General features: G+C 37.1%; 1 protein-coding gene across 1 annotated transcript in view; it reads left to right on the forward strand.

Moving 5' to 3' along the window:
* CRYBG1 (crystallin beta-gamma domain containing 1) overlaps nucleotides 1–21605 on the forward strand; it is a 120259-nt gene that overhangs the window by 88673 nt on the left and 9981 nt on the right. The window contains exons 8-19 of the mRNA XM_032214799.1: nucleotides 2674–2836; nucleotides 4640–4776; nucleotides 6411–6537; nucleotides 6929–6964; nucleotides 8652–8809; nucleotides 10102–10228; nucleotides 12491–12636; nucleotides 16414–16540; nucleotides 16668–16697; nucleotides 16959–17068; nucleotides 18166–18295; nucleotides 21394–21533. Of these exons, the coding sequence (XP_032070690.1) occupies nucleotides 2674–2836; nucleotides 4640–4776; nucleotides 6411–6537; nucleotides 6929–6964; nucleotides 8652–8809; nucleotides 10102–10228; nucleotides 12491–12636; nucleotides 16414–16540; nucleotides 16668–16697; nucleotides 16959–17068; nucleotides 18166–18295; nucleotides 21394–21533 (1431 nt within the window). The remainder of the gene's footprint in view (nucleotides 1–2673; nucleotides 2837–4639; nucleotides 4777–6410; nucleotides 6538–6928; nucleotides 6965–8651; nucleotides 8810–10101; nucleotides 10229–12490; nucleotides 12637–16413; nucleotides 16541–16667; nucleotides 16698–16958; nucleotides 17069–18165; nucleotides 18296–21393; nucleotides 21534–21605) is intronic.

Here is a 21605-nt window from a genome sequence, read left to right on the forward strand (position 1 = left end):
GTTTTCTCTGAACTATTTCTAAGACATGTTTAAAAGTGTCATAACGTGTATAATGTTTATAGAACCTTTATTGTTAGCTTTGCTTATATATTCTTGTTTTCTTTCTTTGATGTTTTAAAAGCTTTGCCTATAATTTTTAAGTAACTTCTTTTTTAAAAGCTGCTGCCTGATTTCTGTCAAATGAGTACTAGTTTGTGCCTTGGAAAAAATAACCAGAAATCTAGCTTTAAATATTATTAAATGCTGAACTTTCTTAAAGATCTTTCCTGGACCTCTTAACAGAAAGTTGGAGAGAACTTGCTTATTGCATTTATCAAATAATGATTTATTTCCTATGGCAGAATTGCTGTTACTATCAAGGTCTTCGTAAAGCCAAGGATAGAGAGAACGCAACTAATGAAGCTCAGGAATGTCACAGAAATAAGATTTTTTTTTTAACCTAAAGCAAAAGAGCTTGGTTTGAAGCAGGAAGACATTACTATCATGTTTGTATCTGGAATTAGATTTTAATTTAAAGTGATAGAATTCAAATATTCAAGATTTTTATCATTTATAATTCTTATAAAATGATGCCTGCATAATAAAAGTATAGAATAGAAATAATTAAGTTTGGCTTTGTAGAAGATTTTTAAAAAATCCATAGCAGCCTATGAATGAGCATTTAATTGTTTTCAATTGTTTTGAACAATTGTTAGTATCTTTCCTTTGTTCTGTCATGATAGTATCCTACATCTCCTTTTTCAAACATCTTGTTTGATAAATTCATTGTATGTGAAATTCACAAAACCTAACAAGCATCCTGCTATTATATATTGAGCAGGTGTTCAGTTATGCTCTGCAGAGAAAAGGAGTATAAAAGAGCAATACTTGTATCAGATTCTAGTAACATCATATCCAATGAGCTAGTCCGATTCATAGTTCCTGCACATTGATAGCCTAAAACTGATACCATTGGGAGAATTAAGGAAATGCTGGCATTGTATGGGAGCTGTAATATACCCTTTATGTAGTATAACAAGGTGGTAAGGCACCATGACAAAAGAGCTGCTAATGAGCTCCAACATTATGAGATCACAAGATTGCAATGCTGATTCCAAATTGCACAAGTGACTTCTTGACATAAACTCCTGTCCATAATTACTGCTAAATTCCTAAAGTAATTAGCAATTACAAGTAAACATGATGACATTAATAAAATCTAATATATGAGATGCAGTATTATCCTGTCACCTTCCTTTTCGCCTGTTTGTAGTACAGGATAGCCTTGCATTCGATACTTTTTTACAGCTTGCTTGCTTGCTCGCTTGTTTACTTGTTTGTTTTTAATTTACTAACTAACTATGTGGCTTTTGACACAATTGAGGAGCTTATTTACTTCACTTTTTTAAATTTTCGCATTAAAATTTAAGCTCTGTACTTTCTGGCACCTGATATTTGGCTTGCTTTGACTTCTGTCCTTATTTGGAATTACTTCTGGATATCTATTTTCTATTTCCCAGCCTATCTTCTTGATCTTCATTCTGATCTCTTGAAAATGGCATCGCTCTCCTTCAAGCGCTAGCAAGATCTTCTCTCTTAATGATTGTTGCCTTTATGTCAAGCAAGTTAATACTCGTATGCTGGAGAAAGTAGGATGTTACTTTTAGTCACCTTTTCACTCAACTGCTTTGTGGTAAATTATATGGGTTTATTGTTACATAGCAGGATTGTTTGAGAGGATTTGCTCTCAGTTTGTTTCAATACTTGATTATTTTAGTAGGCATGCTTATGCATAGTACTAGTCATTCTATGTTAATTGATTACTTTTTTAACCACATAAAAGAGATTAATTCAACACTATTGCTGCTCTTCTAGATAAAAACTTGTAGATGAGTCATGTTCTATGCATTAATGTCAAGGAGCACAAGAATCTTGGAAGATTTAAGCATAGAACTGTGTCCATTTGGGGATAGAGCGAAAGAGTTTCATAATATAGAGAATGTATAGAAAGTTACTGTGATTTTTGTTGGTTTTAAAAATGAAGCAGAAATATACATGAAGGATATTTGGGTTTTATTTGTCTATTGGTAGAACAACAGTTCTTCCTTAACTTCTGTTTCCACCACCACCACTCAGCCTCCCACAAGTGTACCCCCCATATCTATTGTATAATGAACACACACAGCCTAGGATTGAATTAGGAATGTATGAAGTTATTCATGCAAATAACTTCATACATTAGGTTATTTGCATGACCTAAGTTTCCTAGTTGGACTTGTGATGGTGCAATGGTTAGAATGCAGTATCTTAGGGTAATTCAGCCAGGAGTTCAATCCTGACCATCTCAAGGTTGACTCAACCTTCCACCTTTCCAAGGTGGGTAAAATGAGGACCCAGATAGTTGGGGGCAATATGCTGACTCTGTAAACCACTCAGAGAGGACTATAAAGCACTGGGAAGCGGTATATAAGTCTAAGTGCTATTGCTATTACTAGTTCATCATCGGATGAGCCACCCATTTAAGTAGAAATACACCAATCTTTAAACCACACATTTGTTACTTTTTATAGTAATTTTGCTCTAGTATTTTAAAAATACTAAATTCCCTTTTTCAAAATTGTAAAGCAATAGTCAGTAGGAACTAATAGATATTTGAAGCATGTCAACAGTTTAATTTTCCCTCCTGTATTGTAGCTGGATTCTGTATGAGAAACCAAATTTTGAAGGAGTTTCTATTCCAATGGAAGAAGGAGAATTGGAATTTTCAAATCTTTGGGGGGAAGAAGCATTTGACAATGAAGATACATGCAAAACTCCCGAGCCTATTACAATTGGTTCAATCAGGCATGTAGTAAAGGCAAGTAAGGAGTAAAATTATAATAACCACAATTTGATTTTATTTGTAATTCTACCCAATGCTGCTCAGATTTACTCTAGTAATGCAAAATTATACATGAATCTTGTGCATATGTAATAGTGTAATATTCTCAAGGTGGAAGCAAGAGAAATAAGTGATATAAACCTATGTGATCAGCGTTTGGTGTGGTGGGATTTTAAAAATAGCCACAGTGTATATTAACCCATATCTAAATGCTTCTTCGGCCTTTTCTGTAAAGATTAAATGGCATCTCAATAGTCTTTTTTAAAAAGACAAAGATTTCCCCACCAGTCATATCCAATTCTAGCGGGCGGTAGAGATTCACCACCAAAGAACCAGTTTTGTCCAAAGTTGCTTCCATGGTCATATAACCAGCATGACTATATGCCAAAAGCACAAGGAATACTCTTACTTTCCCACCAAAGTGGTACCTATTTATCTACTTGAATTTGCATGTTTTTGAACTGTTATGTTCGCAGTTGCTGGGGCAAGTAACATAAGTTTATTCCGTCATGCAGTGCTTGGTTTCAAACTGTCAAACTTGCGGTTGATAACTGTTTCATCTTAACCAGTCGGCTCCTGCACTCCTTTAGTCTTTATGGTTAAATAAATATAATGAATTAAGACGGAAATTGGAAGGACATAAGATAGACTACATATATCAGCTATGATAAATTGTGTAGACTAATTATATCATTCTTTTCCTTTAATTTTCACATGGAAAAATTCTATATCCTATCAAAGAGAATCTTATTATGAAAAAGTTAGTTTTCTGAATCACTTTGAAGTGATTTCAATATGTATAGCAAGAGAAACATTTAGGTACAGTTGAAACACGCCCTAAAATACAGAGAAATGCAGTTGTATATCTTTATCATCATTGTAAGATCAGTATTTATGAAATATGTACTTTGCCGGTTGGATGGGATTGGATAACACTGTGTTGTAATTTAGTAGGGGATATGGTTGTGCATATGTATTGGCATTCAGACATGATTTAATGTGTATGATTCTGATTTTGATTCATTTCCATATATTTTCAGTGAAATAATATTATTTATAATTATTTATATGTACTCTGGGTTGGATTACAAATTGTCCCATTTTCAAAAAGGAACAACACAGAACCAGAAAACCAATTAAAAACAACAGAAATGACGGAGAAAACAAACCTAGAGGGGGACCAAGAAAAGAAAGAGGGGGTCAGTAATTATCCTCACCAAAGACTTAGGGAAGAAGCCCATCTTCAGGCCCCTACAAAATACAAATAGAGTGGGGGCCACTCACATCTTGAAAGGAACTTCATTTTGAAGGAAGGCTGCTGTTACAGAGATGACTTGTTTCAGGGATGCCAATAGATTATTTAATTGATGGCATCCAGAGCACACCAGCCCTGTCAGATTGAGCTGTCCAGGAAGACAGGTGGTCCTTCAAATAACCAGGCCCAGGGCTATGTAGGGCTTTATAAGTAGTAATCAACAACTTGAATTGCACCCAGAAGCACTTTGGGAACTAGTGCAGTTTACGAAGTAGAGTGTCACATCTGCATGCAGAGGCATGCCCATCACTGTTCGTTCACTGCATTATGCATCAACTGAAGCTTCTGTGTGGTCTTCAAGGACAACCCCATATAAAACACATTGCAGTAGTCAAGCTGTCAGATGAACAGGACATGATTTTTTAGATACTATTAGTCATTTTTGTTTCTAAGGTGAGATCAGAACCGACAAGGTAAGAGCAATGTGGCTATGCCTACTTAATTTGAATTTTATAAATTTTCAGGATTATAGAATTTGCCGAATTGACCTGTTTACAGAACCACGAGGATTAGGCTTAGTAAATGCATATTTTGATGATACTGAAGAAACACGACTTGGGTCTTCTCAGAAGACTTCTTCTATTCAAGTGTATTGGGGCATGTAAGTATGTGAATATGTATATTAGCTGTGGTTCTTGGATAACCCTGAATCTGTTACATATCTTATACCTCAGGGTTTTTTAAAGAAGTGATAGCTATTTCAGGAGTGATTCATTGATAACAAAACAGAATATAACATATAGGTAGTTTATTTTATGATACAGTATCTGATAGATATTTTGTTATCTATTTAATAGATCGTTGGTCTTCTTATGAGCATAAATGCATTTAGAGTGAAATCTTGGTTGTAGCTATTGTATGCCTAATAGAATAGAATAATTTGGCATTAATGTTTATAAAACTATGCGGAGGTATGCACTTTGCTAAATAAAGAATGGCCTTAGATAAATAGCTCTCGCATGCTAGAGAAATGTGCAGACAAGAAATATTTAGAAGTATAACAATAACTTGATAGAAAGCAGATCTTACGCCAGATTGAAAAAAAGATAATATAAATCTAATAAACTAAAACATGAATTAAAAAAGCTGGAACGAGATCTTTGGTTGTATACATGTTCATGTATAAAGGACTTCAAGGAGTCCTTTATCAGCAATATTTTTCAAAATTGTCTGACAAGGATACAAAAAGGATTATTCGCTGTTGAATTTTCAGACAGGACAAATGTATAATGTCTAATTATACAATAATTGATTTTAATTCTAGTGTCAGCTTCTGGAGATAGTATAAAAAAACAAAATTAGGTTTCATCATTTTGCAAAGTGCATTATGAATATGAATCATAGCATTACTGAGTATATTGGGAATGCTTCTGGTGGGGGTGGATATAAATGAAGCCACGTACATATCTTGGCAAAGCATTTATATGCATTTCATTATAGCTATTCATTGAAACCAATCTGACACTTTAAAATCCTATAACTAAGTATAACCTGTCCTTTAGCATGAGCTTCACCACCAGAACAGTTTCTGTAGTTTTCTTAGCAACAGCATATAAGTGATATGTTGTTTTTCTTTCACCTTTATTTAAAAAACTTTGCAGTCTAGACTACAGTCTTTTGATTTCCTGGTAGCCTCCCATCCAAGTGTTAACCAGTCTTACTGAGATCAGTCAAGCTTAGCTAGATGCTACCACTTATTTGTGTTTAAACATTTACTATTAAGTAATTTTGTAAAAATCATATAACAAAAATATTTAATAGTGATAACTTAGCCTTTCCCCCTCATATTTCTGCCTCAGTGTCCAGACTGACTGTACTTTTTAATCCTTTAAATACTCCAGGTATTTAAATTGTGTGATTTAAATTGATTTGATTTTATTATATAATAGCACAAGATCTGCTGGATAATATGCAGACTATAAACATTTTAATGAGCAACCTTTGTTTCACTGCTAGGTAAATCCCTTCGAATTTCTATCCATGCAATCTTCCATATAGACCAGGGATGTCAAAGCCGAATCGTCATGCCATCATCACATGACATAGTGTGACTTTCCCCCCTTTGCTAAGCCGGGTATGGGCGTGGCCAGCGTGTGACGCATTCGGCCTTTGGGCTGCAAGTTTGACACCCCTGATCTAGACAGTAGTCAGAGGAGACTTCTAAGTATCATCTATTCTCTGGGCTTTTTTGAATTTGAATTTTCCTATAAACATCATACTGTTTTTCATTTTTAGATGGCTACTTTATGAAGAACCTGGTTATCAGGGAATCCCTTTAATGTTGGAACCAGGAGAATATCCTGATCTGTCATGCTGGGAGAAAAAAGAGGCATATATTAGATCTTTGAAGCCCCTGAAAATGGTGAGACAATTAAAAGAAGATACAAGACACACACCTAAAAGACAGTAACAGTGAAAGAATCGTTTTAGCTTCATTTATTCATCTGTCCTATTTTTCAAGTTCAATTGTGAAATTTAAAATTTGTAAACATATAATTGGATTGGAAATATTTTTTCCATTGGAGGATCATTGCAGCTCAGACATTTTATTGAGCTTTTATTTTAGGTCTTTACTATTAAATGTAGTAAAATTTGCATGTATTTAATTAAAATTTGATTACTGGATCATTGTTATGAATAGATTCTCTATTGACTCATTGGAAAATGTGGGTGGTACTTGAATTGTTCTGCTAACTGAAAACGATCTGAGTTATGTAACATTCCAGTTAACATTTTCCCATCAATTTTTGTAGGGTGGACGCAAGGTTGAATATCCTAAAAGCCGAAAGGTAAAATAGTTATATACATATGTATTGTTGAATTGAATTTGAATTTACTTTATTTGTATGCCACCCTTTTCCCTGAAAGGGACTCAGGGCGGCTCACAATTCAGGGGAGGGGAAAAAACAAACAAAGTTACAAAATATAAAGACCATACACAGTTAAAAAACACAACAATCATACCATTCGAAGTGGGGCTGCAAGTCTTTAGCCCCAGGCCTGTCGGAACAGCCAGGTTTTAAGGGCTATGCGGAAGGCCTGGAGGGTGGTGAGGGTACGAATCTCCACGGGGAGTTCGTTCCAGAGGGTCGGAGCAGCCACAGAGAAGGCTGTGAGTAGTCGCCAGTCGACACTGGGCGGCTGATGGAATTCGGAGGAGGCCTAGTCTGTGGGATCTTATTGGTCTAGTGGAGGTAATTGGCAGTAGGCGGTCTCTCAAGTACCCAGATCCAATACCATGAAGGGCTTTGTAGGTGACAACTAGCACCTTGAAGCGAATCCGGAGATCAACAGGCAGCCAGTGCAGCTCGCGGAGGATAGGTGTTACGTGGGTGAATCGAGGTGCACCCATGATCGCTCGCGCGGCTGCATTGTTTATTGAATGTGGGTCATTATATTTAAACTATAATGATGTTGTAATAATCACTTTTTCCAGAAGAGTTTATATTCATATACCAATCATTCATGCCACTGATTATCTATGTTATTTATTTATATCCTGACAAATTATGGTTTCTGGGATACCCTTATAACAATGTTTCTCAACCTCAGCAACTTTCCGATGTATGGACTTCAATTCCCCAGAATTCCCCAGCCAGCATGGTTGTTGGGGAAATTCTAGGAATTAAGTCCACACATCTGAAAGGTGCTGAGATTGAGAAATATTGCCTTAGATAGTGTCTCCAAATCTGTAACTTTAGGTGCAATGTTGACAACTTTGTTCACCTGACACTCTGGAAAAGGTTTGAAGGTATGGGTATAAAAGAAAAAGAAATCTGTTTCTCTGGTGAACGTCTTCCTTTAGCGGGTTTCAGATGGCTCTGATTTTGTTGGCATATCACAGTGATGGCGAACCTGTTAGACACCAAGTGCCCAAACTGCAAGTATGTGCATGCCCTTACACAGAAAGGTGTGAGTGCGCATGTGTGGACAGGCGTGAACGTGTGCGTATGCACAGACATATACGCATGCACAGCACAGAACTGAAGACCAGCTGGCCAGCGGGAGGCGGGGCATTCCAACACTGGCAGTGCGGCAAGAGGTAAGATCTTCTTTTGTGAGCTTCTGTTTCATCGTTTTCAGTGTAACAGAAGCTCACGAAAGAAACACCATGGAGATCTGACCTGGGGCGACGACCCACATGCCAGCGGAGACGGCTCTGTGTGCCCCCCCACTGGCATGCATGCCACAGGTTTGCCATAACGGGTATATCATATATTCACATTAGCTTTTGGTGACTGGAGAGAAGAGCTATGGGTGAGGTGCCACAGATTTAAATGTTATATTAGTTACAAACAAACAAACATAATGTCTTATATCTTGCTCTTGTCTTTTTGTTATCTGTTCTGAAACTGAAATGATAATGCTGGCTGCTGCTCACAAGGTGTTTTTGAGGAATTCTGCTGTAATATATGTGAAAGCATTTTGAACTTTTATAAAAAAGCAAATTTCTAACCATAAACTATTTTGTTTAAGGTAATTGTTTATGAAAAGCCATTCTTTGAAGGAAGACATATAGAACTGGATTCAGAATTAACAGCTCTTGCTAAGGAAGGAGACAGAACTGAAGAATCTGAAGAGTTGGAAAATGAGCTGCTCACATCAATAGGATCTATAAAAGTGAAGGGAGGAATGTAGGTATAAGGGAAAAAATGCTAACATCTTATTTTACATCCCCTGGAGGGTAGAGGCAGAGAAAGTCGCATTGAGAGTGAATGTAGTGTCATGGTTAAGTGTTGGAGTAGGACTTTCAGCTACAAAAACTTAACTGTTAATTATGGGCCAATTACTCTCTCTTGACTGTTGGTAGAAAAAATGGAGGTGTGAGTGCTGTGTACATAAAGTGAGATATAATTCTTACAAATATATGATTTAGGAAGATGCTAGATGGACCATGCTCACAGCATGTATGTTTATGAAAGAATATAATTAGAATCTACAGCTTTATTATATAGTCCAAAAGAAAGGCTCATTCAGGAACAGTGGAGACACACACACACACACACACACACACACACCACACACACACCACACATGGATCCAGATTAAATAATATTTAACTACGCCCACTGATTTAATGGGATTTAAGATGGTTATATCGCAAATAATGTGGCTGATTGTATCCAGGCCATAAATCAGAGAGCCGGCATTAAAATGTTTGTGTCACATTAAAGGCATAAGTATTTGGAAAAGATTTAGAAAATCTTTAAAACCCTCTAAAAGGCAGAAGTGTTTAGGAAGTTGAAACTTTACCGCCTCGTGCCTTTCTGGAACTAGAAATTACATCCTAAAGTGCAGATTAAGGAAACAGTACTTTAAAGCCCCTGTGATATTACTCATAACAGTTGTGGAAACAGTAACATAGTATTAGTTATTAAACTGGAAGATTAGGAGACACCATAACGTCTAAAGATGTTAAAATATCAATCTGAACAAGTCAGTGAAGCATTTGTAATAGTAAAAAACTTCATGTTTTCCTTATTTACTTATTAATATTGTACAAACTTTGAGAGCATATTTTTCTGAAAATTGTCTTAATATTATGGCAAATAGTGCAGGACTAGGTGTATCCAAAATATGTTCAAATGAAATGAATGAATTATCATCACTATTAAGTAAACATAAATGCCACACAGTAGGATAATGCTAGTAATAAAACATAGTGATTGGGGTTTTTTGAAGTTATATGAATCTTATTATTATTTTTTCCTACCAATCTGATTTAAAAATTAGCTAAAACTGAATAAAATTGGACAATATACTACCATTTGTTACAGAAGGGGATTTACACAGTGTCAAAAATTTGCCTTAATTTAAAATGTTAGTTCAGTTTATCTTATGCTCCATTTTTTTTGGTCCTTTCAAGATGACATTTTAACAGTCATGCTTTGTTTTTGAGTTTTCAATGTTTGTTCACTGTTTGTAGCTGGGTTGCTTATGAGAAGCCAGAATTTGAAGGACATCAGTATTTACTGGAAGAAGGTGAATACCAGGAATGGACGGACTGGGGTGGTTATGATGAACAGTTGCAATCACTGTGGCCTGTTCTAGGGGTAAGAATATATAATCTTGGCATATCATTAAAGAAATGCAATGTACCCTTTTCATTGTTTGCAGAACAATTTTTCCTTCCTTACAGTCTCCTTGACATTGTGCTTATGCAGCTCAGTAAAGATAAGATGGAAAAAAGTATGTGTGTAAGAGAGTGAGTCATTTGCTGGATCATGAACTAGTTGGATGATTCATTCATGAAACTGTATTAGGGATGAAAAGGTGTATTTGAATCTGAAATATAAACCTGAAAAGCAATGCTATGAGCTTTCCTATATGTTTCCTTCCTGTTGGTTTGGGCTGCGCCTTCCAACTACCCCAATATCATTGCTAGAAATCTTGGTTTCTGGCATGATGTGAACAGTAGTCCAGTGTATTACTTACTGTATATCTACCTGAGCCTCATCCCTGTGTTATTCTGGGTATCTGCATGATTTGTGGCATTGCTTACTTATCTGAGCTGCCCGTGACTCTGATGAAATGCCAGGCTACACAGACAGATGTGCAAAGAACCAATGTATATTTGTCTTGTACAACCCAAGGGAAGTAAAGAAAGTAGGATTGATGATAGTAGTTTAAGTATTCTCTGAAAACAGAGAAACAAGATAGTTAAAACTGCAGAGGTGAAAATCAATCAGAGCTTGAGGCTAATCTGAAGTAAGGAGAAGGTAGAAGGAACAGCCATTCAGAGCGCACCAGAATCAAACAGGCCTTTCTTTCTTTCCTTCTTATTTAATAGGGAAGTAGAGCTTTCTACCCATTCTTTGTATTTATTATCATATGTGATGTCCTGGGACAAGGCACAGAGGCAACATAGTCAGCTGATAGTTCAAAACTCCTCTTTATTGCTCCAACTTTCTACCAAACACTCCCACATTTATGGCAAGTCCCAGAGCAAAGTGCGCTCTCTCTCTCTCACACACACACACACACACCTCCAGAACCTCTGGCTGCAAGTAGTCCAGCAAAACGCTGTTAGCACAACATCTTCAAAGCAAGGAATCCAGTGGGGCAAAGGAATAAGTCAATGAGTCTAGAAAGCAAAGGAACAAGGCAAATAGTTCGGGAAGCAAGGAATAAGGCAAGAAGTCCAGGAAACTCCAAACATTGGCAGCAGCACACAAAACTCCACAAATGCCCTTCCCCACAGCATCTCCATAAATCTCAGGCCCCAGGTGTGCCTTGTGAAAGGGGCAGGGTGCTGTCCTCCCAAGTCTTTGGGTTGGCCTGAGCTGTTCCTGCCTCTGCTCCATTTTTCATACTCGGGGATCAGGAGGGGGCGGTCCTTGCTCATTGCCTGAGCTCCATCGCTCTTCATCTCCACTGCCTGCCCTCTCTTAATTGTCCTGCCCCTATTCCTCCCTGCCTGAGGGGCCTGGGGCTGCCTCGTCCTGCTCATCCCACCATTCCAACGAAGCCACCCCCTCAGTCTCCATTGGCCACAGCTCCATCTCCCCCATGGATTCAGGCTCTGACAGGTACATGACATAATGGACCCATCAGCAAATTGTTGAGAGCCAGGACAACAACTCCAATGTAATGATGTAGTGTACAGGAAAGAAGGGGAGGGTTTGCCAGTGCACCACTTCCTGCATTACAAGGCTAAACAGAGAAATGCCTGTAGCAAACTATCTGTGCTCAGATGTGTATTTTAGTCAGCATCCAGATTACCTGAAGCACTGGAAGTGCTAAGGCAGCATCTGCACAGGTCATTGAAATTAGTTTTTCCTGTGAGATTGGTTCGTGGTGCTCTTCACAGCGATTCTTTTAACTGCAAGGCAACTTTGTCCTCACAGACTTTGGAGCATCTACATGGATTTCAGAGGAAATGTGCCATTAACAATTGAGTGCGCTTGTATCCAATCTGCTGTTCTCCAGATATGTTGGCTATTGGACCTGCTAACTTTTGGTTTTAGTTTTGGGCACTGAAGTTCCAGTGTATGCAGAGGACACTGAGATAGGTGAAGCAGGGGTGGGTTCCTGCCGGCATTATTGCCGGTTCGGCACGCAAAAAAGGTCTGCGCGTGCGCACAAAACTAGAAAAGGAAAAAAAATCCATTTTAAAATCTTCCAATTTTCTTCTTTATGTATACCTCTTACTCTTGATTTCCACTTTACACTGTCTCAGTCTCTGTTGCAGTTCCTACAACATCTAAATACAAGGCAACAATAATGTGCGTGAGAGGGAAATGTTCTTATATGATAAACAGTAAATTTATGTCTTCATTTCTCTGTTTATTTTCGTTTCATTTTTCTTTCTTCAGGATCTGATGCACCCTCACATGATAATGTACACTGAAAAAGACTTTGGCAGTAAAGGTTCCAGTATAAATGTATTAGGGATTATTTCCAATTTGAAGGATACCGGATATGGATTAAGGACACAATCCATAAATGTGATTAGTGGAGTGTAAGTAAGATGTTCATTTTAAATTAATGGGAAACGTTGGCATAGGGGAATAAATACAAGGCCATCAGACATTATATTTATTAATGGTTTGAGTGAAAACTCTCTTCATATTAAAATGCCAAAGAAAAAAAAGATTTCCCTTATGAAACTTTTTTTTTAATTGTGCAGTTTCTTGGGTGAATTTTAAATGTTACTAGGAAGATGAATTTTGGGTGAATTTTAAATGTTACTAGGAAGATGATCGCAGATTAAACTAGAATCTTAGGCTCACAGAATTGAAAGAGGGCATTAAGGGAACGGAATCTACCTCTCTGATCAGTAAAGAAATTAAAGCAGCCTCTCAGAATAGATGCTCTCTAGATAGATAGATCCACTTGAATGAATCCAATGAAGGGAAGTCCAGTACATTTTTGTCCATCAATTGTTTGTACACTGGTGAATTGTTCTTAGAACATGTAGTCCTGGACCTGTCATCACAATTGAGCCCAAAATTTATATTGTTAAGTGAGACATTTGTTAAGTGAGTTGTGCCCCATTTTGCAACCTTTCTTGCCACAGTTGTTAAGTATCTCCCTGCAGTTGATAAGTTATTAACCTGGTTGTTAAATGAATCTAGCTTCCCCATTGTCTTTGCTTGTCAGAAGGTCGCAAAAGGTAATCAGATGACCCCGGGATATGGCAACAGTCATAGGTATGAACAAGTTGCCAAGCATTTAAACTTTCATTTGATCATAGGAATGCGGCAAAGATTTTAACTGTGAAAAATGGTCATAAGTCACCTTTTTCAGTGCCACTGTAACTTTGAACAGTCACTAAATGAAGTCTTGTAAGTTGAGGACTACCTGTATTAGGAACTTTCCCGCCCCTTAACATTCTGTTAGAATCTGTTTCCCTGTAACGTAGATCCATTATTCCTTGTTCTGGACCAGAATTCCTGTACTTTGGAGCAAGAGAAAATAAGTCTATGTAACATTCTTTCAATTATTTGAAGAACACTTAGTCCTTCCTCTGGAGTTTTTCTCAAGACTAAATATGCCCAGCACTCTTAATCTCTCTTTAGTGAACTTGTTTCTAGTCCCATTATAATTTCTACCACCCTTCTTTGAATTTCTTTAATTTCTTTGAATCCTTCTTAAAATGTGGTGCCCATAACTCAGCACATAAATGGAGGCAATATCTCATCTATAGAGAACAAACTGGATTTAATTTGAAAATTATACAACTGCTAATGCAGGCTAAAACTAGTTTGCCTTTTTGTACAGTGAGATCACATTGCTGGCACATATTCAATTTGTAATCTGTTAAGTGTTCCAAGATTTTTTTTTAAATTGAGTGTTTGATTAATATGTTGGTGATCCATGGCCCTAACTAAAAATTTTCAGTGCTCTGAAATTCCTCATGTAAGGCACATTTTTGCAATTATATATGTGCAATAGGTTACAAACCTTATTGCTTTCTTCCTTTCAGAGACAAAAGGTGTATTACGCTGTTCTGCAACTTTACATAAGTATTTAATTCCCTGCAGGAATACATTTGTCATAGTTTGGCAACTATGTCAAAGCACTTTGAAGTTGAAGTGCTTGGCAACATAAATAAATGTCCTTGTCCTGATTCAGGAGTGGTGATTAACACAGAATCCTAATCCTACTCAGATTAGTCTTCTCTACTGTATTCCCATGAATGAAATCAAAGCAAGGAAAAGAACTTGTATTCACCACTGGCATCTATTATTGGGGCGTTCCTATGGAATATATCCCAACTCAGAATTTTCTGGGATTTCCCCAACTTTTCCTTTAAAGGTTTATACTGTACACCATTTGATCACTGTTTGATGTTGAAATTATTACTGACTTCAGACTTCAAATTCACTTTGGGTAACTGACTATAATTTAAAAAAAAAACCTGGTTGCTCAAATACTATCAAAGTACTATAATTTAAAAACAAATAGGTTATTCTAAGTGCAAAAGTGCCTCTGTCCTTTTAGGTATCAACAGAAACAAGCATAAGCAAGAAATCAAGTCAAATATAATTTGACTAGCTTCTTCATGTTTTCTTTCTCTTAACTATATACAAACTATTGAAGTCATACAGTTAAATACAGGAAAAAGCCTCATTTGAATTTTATCAGGAGCTACAGTAGATCATAATTAAAATTAGCATACAAGCAGTATTATTTTACTTAACAAACTACGCCCTGTCTGGCCAGATACTGATATTTGACTTTCTCTCTGCAAATCACTTTGAGATCCTGAGTGTGTCTGTTCATCCTTCTGTGAAGACTATATTTAAAACCATACCAGGGGTGGTTCCTGCCAGTTCTAACCTCTTCTATAGAAGAGGTTCCATAAATCTACAGTGCCGTTTAGAACCAGTTCCAGCTCCCTCCCCCCGCCCGTCCGCACATCATCAAGATGAAGAGCAAGAGGAGGAATTCTGGGAGTTGAAGTCCACAAGTCTTAAAGTGGTCAAGTTTGAACACCCCTGGGGTTTTTTTTCTAAAGGGTTAGGGGTGCAAGGGTCTTGTAACTTGACAGCTTTAAGACTTGCACACTTCAATGCCAGAGTTCCTGAGCCAAATTTTGGTTGCTAAGCAAGAGTGTTGTTAAGTGAGTTTCACCACATTTTACAAGTTGGCCATGCCCACCCGGTCACATGGCTGGCAAGCCACTCCCACCCAGTTACATGGCCAGAAAGCCACTCCCACAAAGCAGGCCACACCTACAGAAGAGGTTCTAAAAAATTTTGAAACCCACCACTGAACCATACCTTATATTTAAACAATTTAAAGGACACTCAAAATGTTTTTTTTTTCTGTTTCAATAGCAGTTCAAAAAAGCAGGCTACTGTACTGTATTTGTTCTGTTGAGAAAGCACAGATTAAGGGAGTAAGGAGGAAAATTGAAGCTGGCAAAAATCATGCAATACATTTTCATGATAGTCTTACTGCAGAATGGAGAAACCATTATTCTTTATTTAGATTCTCAGCACAACACCATATTCATGTTTTAAATTCTGCATTAATGCAATAGGAGTAGCATGTTGTTTATAGAATGAAAAGGCTAATATCTTTGAGAACCAGCCAGGCCTGGACTGTTTTCAAAACTTTGAGTTCAGGTTTACGTGCAAACATGCCTGGTTGGACTTAATGGTTAACATGTTGTTCATACCTTATCACTTTGGCCAAGCAATTTACAGCTATGTCTGGGTTTATATATCAGAATAAACATTAATCAATTAATTACCAGATAGTTAAACATCATCCATAAGAATAAACAAAATAAGAGACAGAAGCAGCCAAAGCACATAACCGTCACTTTTATAATATCTCAGGACATTTTGAGGTAACACTTGGAGATTTTTTTGGGGGGGGGGGGGGGTGCAACATACAAACTCTTTACTAAAGGAACCTATATGTAATTTCACATGTGTTCAATGAAAAATAGCCTTAACTTCATTATTAACATGTCAGTCCCGAAACTGAATTGAGTTCAATAGGAGATACTCCTAAAGGAGGTAGGATTGTGTTTTCAAATTGCATAATAGTAGGAAAAAGTATAAAAGTTTCCTAAAGTGTTATATGAATGGCAGAGTCTGAACAAAGCAGTTTCCTACAAATCCTGCATGAAAATAGTCACTGAGTCCTTTAAAATCTGAGTTATTTGTTAAGTGGACTGAAAAAAATTATGCACAGAGGCAAGCCATATATATAAATGTTACGTTCCACTAAAATCATTTTATATAATTTATATAATAAAATATAATTGACACTCTTTTAGGTGGGTGGCTTATGAAAACCCTGACTTTACAGGAGAACAATATATTCTTGATAAAGGAATGTACACCAGCTGTGAAGCTTGGGGGGCAAAGAATAATAAGATATCTTCAGTTCAACCTATACTTTTGGTAAGAAGATACCTCTTCTTTTAAAAAACTATCACAGTTTTTTAAAATGTTTTTCCTGACTCATAAATTATTATATTTTTTCTGGTGTCATTTTCTTATTTTTTGTTCTCTGTATTATTTTTTTTAGGATATCAATGATCATATGGAAAATTTTAAGGTAAAAATAATCAAATATTTTGCATAGGCGATATGGAATGAAAGCCAAGTCAGAAGTATAGTGACTTAAGAAAAGTGAAGAATTGGGGTGTGGGGAGAGTTGCTGATAGAATAGTTTGCCGAGTATAAAGATAATCCAGGAAGGATTATATTATATATATATAGGCTGCATATTTGAATCTGCCTCATTTGTATCAAGAGAGAATAGACGGATTATGTCTGGATGTATTGTCAATCTATATGATCTCTGTTATCTTTAAAGGTCCAGTTATTTTCAGAACCAGAGTTCCAAGGCAGCAGTCAAATACTTGAGAAAGATGTTTCTCAAATTGTGGAATTTCCTGCTAAATCTTCAAAGGTATTATCTGGCAGGTGAGTGAAAAGTTACTTTGATGTGTTCTAGTCAACAAGCTATTATGGAAGCACATTTTTGAAAGAGGCACAAAGGGAAGCCATTTAGACTGGGCTGGATGGATACATACTTTTATGCTGATGCATGGAACCACTCCAAGTCCCTGGGTGTTTATGGACAACTACAACTATTCTGAGTTTCCTGTGGGTTTTGTTTTTTTGTTTTTAATAAGTTACATTTAACTTAGTATGAATGACAGAAGGATGAGTCCAAAAGTACATTGAAGAATGTTCTAATCAGCATTGTTAGCCATAAAAATAAATAAAACTTATTAATGCCTTGCATTTGAAGGGAGAAATGTGAGTCAGAGGACTTGTCAGTAACACTTCAATCACCTTCTTTTCTAAGGATTCTAAGACTGCAGCTCTTGTAAGGTGCTCTTGATTATATTTCTTCCCTCAAATCCAAAGCATTTGCCCCAGCTCTGAATATGAGTTGTCTGTTTGAATTATTTCTCTTACATTTGCCTGGATTCTCTTTCAATTAAGTACATAAAGGAAAATGGTTGACCATTTTGTAAATTGTACCATTTCCTATTATTGTTCTTAAAAATCTGGTTTCTATCCCTAAGGTAAGGTAAGGTAAAGGTTCCCCAGCACATGCATGCTAGTTGTTTCCTGCTCCATTGGGCAGTGCTTATCTCCATTTCTAAGCCAAAGAGCCAGTGCTGTCCAAAGATGTCTCCATTGTTATGTGGCCGGCATGCCTAAACGCCAAAAGTGCATGGAGCATTGTTACCTTCCCACCAAAGTGGTCCTTATTTTTCTACTTGCATTTTTTACATGCTTTCGAACTGCTAGTTTGGCAGAAGCTGGGACAAGTAATGGGAGCTTACTCAGTTACGTGGCGCTAGGGATTCAAACCTTCTGATCAACAAGCTCAGTGTCTTAGCCACTGAGCCACCATGTCCCCTTTCTATCCCTAGTCTTCACCAAATAAATAATGAATAGAAATACCAAATAGTTGCTGCATTTGGCTCAGCAGTCTTGTCAGCAGGTTTCAATCTTGAAATTATTTAAAATCTATCTTATGTTCTTACTTCCCTTTTTTATTGTAGTTGGATTGCATATGATAAAGAAAATTTCTCTGGGAATCAGTATGTGTTAGAAGAAGGAGCCTATCCTGATCTGTCTTCAATGGGTTGCCTACCCCAAACATGCTTGAAATCGTTACAAGTTGTAAATATTGTAAGTTGTGAAAAAGAGTTTCGTAGCGAAGTACGTTAGAAAAGGGCGAGGCTTCAAAATCTTTGTGAATGGTTTATTTGAGGCATAGCAGTGAGATCATGAGTTATAATTCTGAGTAATAATATCTTTGATTCTGGATACTTTTAACTACAGATTGTTAATTTGTTTAGAAAGTTGTTATTCTATCATTCCGTTAGTGAACAAAAATAATAGTTAATTCTTTGATAACCCCATCTTCTTTTTCAGAGTTGACTTTGCAACTAAATCCTGATTTGTTTTGTTAATATATGCTTCCCAGAATCTTTTAGGATGACATGATTTGTAAATAGTATAAACACAAATAGCAATAGCAATAGCAGTTAGACTTATATACCGCTTCATAGGGCTTTCAGCCCTCTCTAAGCGGTTTACATAGTCAGCATATTGCCCCCAACAACAATCCGGGTCCTCATTTTACCCACCTCGGAAGGATGGAAGGCTGAGTCAACCCTGAGCCGGTGAGATTTGAACAGCCGAACTGCAGAACTGCAGTCAGCTGAAGTAGCCTGCAGTGCTGCATTTAACCACTGTACCACCTCGGCTCAGAAATAAGTAAAAATGTAAAACAAAAACATAGCTCACTCATCTCACTAGCTTAAAGTACAGGTAGTCCTCGGGGAATGACCACAATTCAGCCCAAAATTTATGTTGCTAAGTAAAACATTTGTTAAATGAGTTTTGCCCCATTTTATGACCTTTCTTGCCACAGTTGTTAAATGAATCATTACAGTTAAGTTCGTAACATGGTTGTTAAGTGAACCTGGTTTCCCTATTGACTTTGCTTGTCAGAAGGTCATAAAAGCTAACCCCAGGACATTGCAACTGTCATAAATATGAACCAGTTGCCAAGCGCCTGAATTTGGATCACATGACCCTAGAAATATTGCAATGGTTGGAAGTGTAAAAAAATGGTCATAAGTCACTTTTTCAGTGCTGTTGTATCTTTGAATGGTCACTAACCGAACTGTTGTAAGTTGAGGACTACCTGCATTTTTCACCCTAGAGCAACTCAGTTTCTAGTACTGGAGTTCAATTAAAAGCAAAGCAGCTTCAAGTGAAAGTTTGCAATGAGATCATTTAGAGAAGAGGAAGAGAAGGTCCTTTCTGCTAAGTCCTCTTTGAGTACAGAACTAGAAACCAAACTTCCATCTATGTGTGTTCAGCCTAGAGGCTAGCTACATCTACTCCTTCCTGGGGTGTATGTCTTTGAGATAAAGTAGAGCAAAAGATATCCTTGGGTATTGCAGCCTACTTGACTTGACTACTTGTAGCACAATCTGAGAAGACATCACTAAGTTGAACTCCATAATACCATAATGTTTTCTTGGTTACAGTATGTTACTAATTGGCTGGAATAATACGGAAAGAAAAATAAAGAAGTTTTACAAAATTGACAGAGAAAGATAATTGTGTGGGTATTAAGAGCGATGATAAACATGGGCTGGAATTTCAACATGTTTACGCCCCTCCGTTTTTCTTAGATGAAAGCTTAAGTCAACACTAGTAGACATAATCGTACTTGAAGAGTGTATTAATTTGTCCCTGGAGAATCCAAACAAGTCTGCTTTGAGTTTGAAAAAAAGGTTGCACCCATTTGAACAGAATAAATTCAACCCCAAAGCAAAGATTACTTTTAGGATTAGAGTAATGTGAACTTGGACTGAAAGGTGCTCTTTTTGCTAAATGATTTTTTTCACACAACAATGCATCTGGTATTTATTATAGAATTAAAGGGATGTGTAGATGAAGTAAGGCTACATATTGCACTTTTATCTATGATTATTAAAATAAACCAGAATGAAACTGTTTATACACTGATATAAATTAACAACATTAAAAAATGGTCTATTTGGTTTAATGGTTTAAGGCAGCAGATACTTGCTGTGGAAAGTCAGTTATATAATACATAAAATTAGCTCCTTGCAAATGAAGGTTCAGTGATTCACTAAAGTCCACTAAGAATCACCAAGTCCAAGAAATCTGGTTTCCACTGATTCCAAACATTTTGTTTGGAAAATTGTATGATTTTATTAGTAATTCTTCCTCAGAGAAAACAAGTCTTTTGGAATTCTAACTTCGTGGCACTAGCAATAAATTTTTTTTTATAAATATTCCAGATGCCAACAATTTGCAATTTGAATTCTGGAGACCCAGCTACTGCTGACTCATTAAAATGTCAGCTAAGAAGGAAAGGTGTGGTTGCAAGTAATCCCCTTGCTTCCCCTCCTTGTTTTCCTCCCACACCTGGAATACCTTTTCAATGAGCAAAGTCCTTTATTCTAGACTTTGCCATCCGGGCAGTTTTGTATGATGGAATTATTTGAAAAGATAAATATTTAAATCATTTAGGAAAACTTAAAGCTTTAAAGATGTTGACTTATTCCTGGGGACTGAACAATGGTTCAATGGTTCATGGAGCTGAGGTGGCGCAGTGGTTAGAGTGCAGTACTGCAGCCACTTCAGCTGACTGTTAGCTGCAGTTCAGCAGTTCAAATCTCATCGGCTCAAGATTGACTCAGCCTTCCATCCTTCCGAGGTGGGTAAAATGAGGATCCAGACTGTGGGGGCGATATGCTGACTCTGTAAACCGCTTAGAGAGGGCTGAAAGCCCTATGAAGCGGTATATAAGTCTAACTGCTATTGCTATTGCTAATTCCCAGTAAATGAAGTGGGAAAAGATAGAAACGTTTAAAAGTCACTTGCAGTGTTTCATGTATATATCACTTTTTTCTGCCTAGAACTGTGATGGCGAAGCTATGGCACGCATGCCCAAAGTGTCACATGGCGTCACCCATTCCTCTTCCAGGTTTCTGGTGTGCATACGTGCCTGATGATCAACTGGCCTTTGTGTGTGCGGCAGTGCCAGAAACCGGAAGACCAGGTGGCTGGTGCACATGCACACGCTGGGAACTGGAAGTTCATTTCCTGGCAACTCCTTCCGGGTTGCAGCCCTGACAGGCGCACGCAGGCTCGCCATCATTGGTCTAGAATATTAGCACTATAATTCCCTGGTGGCAAAACAATAACTTAAGACCTCCCTTTTTAAAAAACAACAACAGGAACTTTCTGAGCCAGTCATAACCCTTTTTGAAAAAGAAAACTTCAGAGGAAAGAAATTTGAATTCATTACAGAAATAGTGAATCTCCAATTTCTTGGCTACAATCCTCATATTGCTTCAGTAGACGTCCATGGTGGCATGTAAGTTCTAATTTGAACTTGAACATTTATTACTTGTAGAATTTAAATAAGATTTCCTATAATGCTTCCTTT

The sequence above is a fragment of the Thamnophis elegans genome, chromosome 4 (genome assembly GCF_009769535.1).
Source record: "Thamnophis elegans isolate rThaEle1 chromosome 4, rThaEle1.pri, whole genome shotgun sequence".
NCBI lineage: Eukaryota > Metazoa > Chordata > Lepidosauria > Squamata > Colubridae > Thamnophis > Thamnophis elegans.